This window comes from Lipotes vexillifer, unplaced genomic scaffold (assembly GCF_000442215.2).
Source record: "Lipotes vexillifer unplaced genomic scaffold, Lipotes_vexillifer_v1.1 scaffold329, whole genome shotgun sequence".
Taxonomy (NCBI): domain Eukaryota; kingdom Metazoa; phylum Chordata; class Mammalia; order Artiodactyla; family Lipotidae; genus Lipotes; species Lipotes vexillifer.
Genome location: NW_006774067.1, coordinates 4890439 through 4893034, shown reverse-complemented (window position 1 = coordinate 4893034; position 2596 = coordinate 4890439). Strand labels below are relative to the sequence as shown.

Genomic DNA, 2596 nt, shown 5'->3' with positions numbered 1-2596 from the left:
GGGGGGGGGGGGGGGGGGGGTCTACCTCAATGGAGTTGTGAGAATCAAATGGGCTAAGTTATATAAAAACACTTAACTTTAAAAAAGTGTCTGGTCAATAGTAAGTTCTCAAAGATGAGCTATTATTATATACCTTTATTAGCTACATGGAAAAGTGGGAAATTTCTTATTTTTTCTGTATTTGGGATAATTTTTAACAGAAATTAAATGGATAAAAGTAGCCTTTACTTTGTGTGAAGTTGATTTTTAAACATTTACCTTAAATAGTTACCCGGGATATGGGGGTCAGAGCAGTGTGAGAAATCTCTTGGGTGACCAGTCAGACCCGTTCAGGGTAGCTGCAGGGCACTGCACCAGCTATTAACTTAAAGAGAGGCTCATCAGTTACCCAGGCAGGACAGACAAGTGGAAACAGATGAGACTGTACGCGTGGTCATTTGTATTCCCAAGGTTGTGATGCTAGGAATTCATTATTAAGTAACAGATACGTACTGACAGGCCCGACTTAGGATGATTCCACTTCGCCATGGTGTGAAAGTGAAATGAGTTCAGTAGAAACCGTACTTTGAATTTTGAATTTTGATCTTTTTTTTCAGTGCAATATGCGGTGTAATGCTCTCTTGTGATCCTGAACCATGGCAGGCAGCCATGGTCAGCCCCCCCTCGATCGCCAGGGTGAACAACTGATACACCTACAATCATTCTGTAGCTAGGCAACCATTCTGTTTTTCACTTTCAGTACAGTATTCCATAAAGTACATGAGATATTCAACACTTTATTATAAAATAGGCTTTGTGTTAGATGAGTCTGCCCAGCTGTAGGCTAATGTAAGTGTTCTGGGTACGTTTAAGGTAGGCTAGGCTGAGCCATGATGTTCTGTATGTTAGGTGTATTAAAGGCATTTTCGACTGATGATATTTTCATTCATGTGTTTACATATTATCTGTGGCTGTTTTCAGGATATAGTGGCAGACCTGGACAGTTTTGATAGAGACTGTATGGCACACAAGCTTAAAATATTTACCTTTTAGACCTTTATGGAAAAAGTTTGCTGACCTCTCTCCTAACTGACAGGGCTTAATGTGTGCACCTCTCAGCATGATGTATAATAAATGTTCCTGTTTTGCAGTTTGCAAAACTCTCACTTAAGTTTGGCGTAGGCTTTTAATATTTCTCAGACATTTCTCACTGAACAAATAACCTCAAAATTACACTAGGAGATTGGGGTGAGTTCCCTACAAAGGACAAAGGGGACCCACAGGCAATTTTATTTTCAAAAGACAACACCCATTTACTACTGTTGTCAGGTGATTGCAGAAAAGGTTCTCAGAGCACAGCTTTGGACCTAAACCAGTTCCTTCCAACCCAGAACTCTTGTTACTGATCCCAGTGTCAGAACAAGAATCTTATCAAATGTCCATAAGGATGTGTGAAGACGTAATTTAAATCATTTATATGAAAGTTTGAACACATACACAAAATTAGAAAGTTAGCATTTTCTTCAAAAAATAACACTTCATGGGATCCTTTTGGACACTCAGGCATCCCACTTTACAGGAATCTGACTCACATAGGTCTGAAGGTGAGAAAACACTTAGCCCAGTGACCCAGAGCCAGATTCATTCATTTCTCTTCTCTCCTGCCTAGTGGTCAGCCCATCCCCAGAGTGGAGTACACAGAGGAAGAAACTAAAACTTGGGGTGTTGTGTTCCGAGAGCTCTCCAAACTCTATCCTACTCATGCTTGCCGGGAGTATTTGAAAAACTTCCCTCTGCTGACTAAATACTGTGGCTACAGGGAGGACAACGTGCCCCAACTTGAAGACGTCTCGGTTTTTCTGAAAGGTAAGCTTCACACGGGCTCTCTCTTCCTACCCAACATCCTCGTGGGCCGTCTAAGGACACACGTGGCAGCAATCGCCCTTTTGCCAATTAAGAGCTCCCTTTGATTTAAAAAGAGGAGCACTGCACCAACAGTTATCTGGGCCACCTGTGGGAAGCAGAGTAGGGCCTCTGGGCGGGGAGATGGACTCAGCTCTTCACCCAGCCCAGGGCCTTGGTGAGGTCTCTCTGGTGGGCTGTTTTATACAACGAACCTCAACCGACATTTGCAAGTTCAGCTTTGAGCTTTTCCTGATCCAGGAACGACTCTGTTGGGCTACACGGGCATGGAATGATCTCAAAGGTAGCTCTGTATTTGCTTTGCTAAGAATTATGTACTGGATGAAGAAATATCACGGATAATGTTGAGCATAGTGACTTACCTCTGGGGAGGAGGTCAGTCAGTTCATCAGATCGCTATTGTAAAGTCTGAGTTGTGCCCGGAACGGTCGTGCTGGTGTGAGAGCAGGGAGCGAGGTGCGGCAGAGTCCCTTGGCGCCCACGTTCTCTGTGTGGTCGCTCTCCTCACTGGCCCTCCTGGGATAGCAACTGGGAAAACGTCAGGCTCTTGCGGGGATGGGGGCGGAGGTGAAGTTTTACAGCGGCCACACTTCCTTCTGTGTCCTTCGCGGCGGGTAAGTCCTCGGGTTCTCCTCTTCCCCATTTCAAGCACAACAGTTCTAAAAGCTAAAGCCCTGCCGCCTACCTCTTTCCC

General features: G+C 44.5%; 1 protein-coding gene across 1 annotated transcript in view; it reads left to right on the top strand.

Annotated features, from left to right (window-relative positions):
- Positions 1 to 2596, top strand: part of TPH2 (tryptophan hydroxylase 2) — an 89557-nt gene that overhangs the window by 26750 nt on the left and 60211 nt on the right. Inside the window, exon 6 of the mRNA XM_007448770.1 lies at positions 1649 to 1845. Within this exon, the coding sequence (XP_007448832.1) occupies positions 1649 to 1845 (197 nt within the window). The remainder of the gene's footprint in view (positions 1 to 1648; positions 1846 to 2596) is intronic.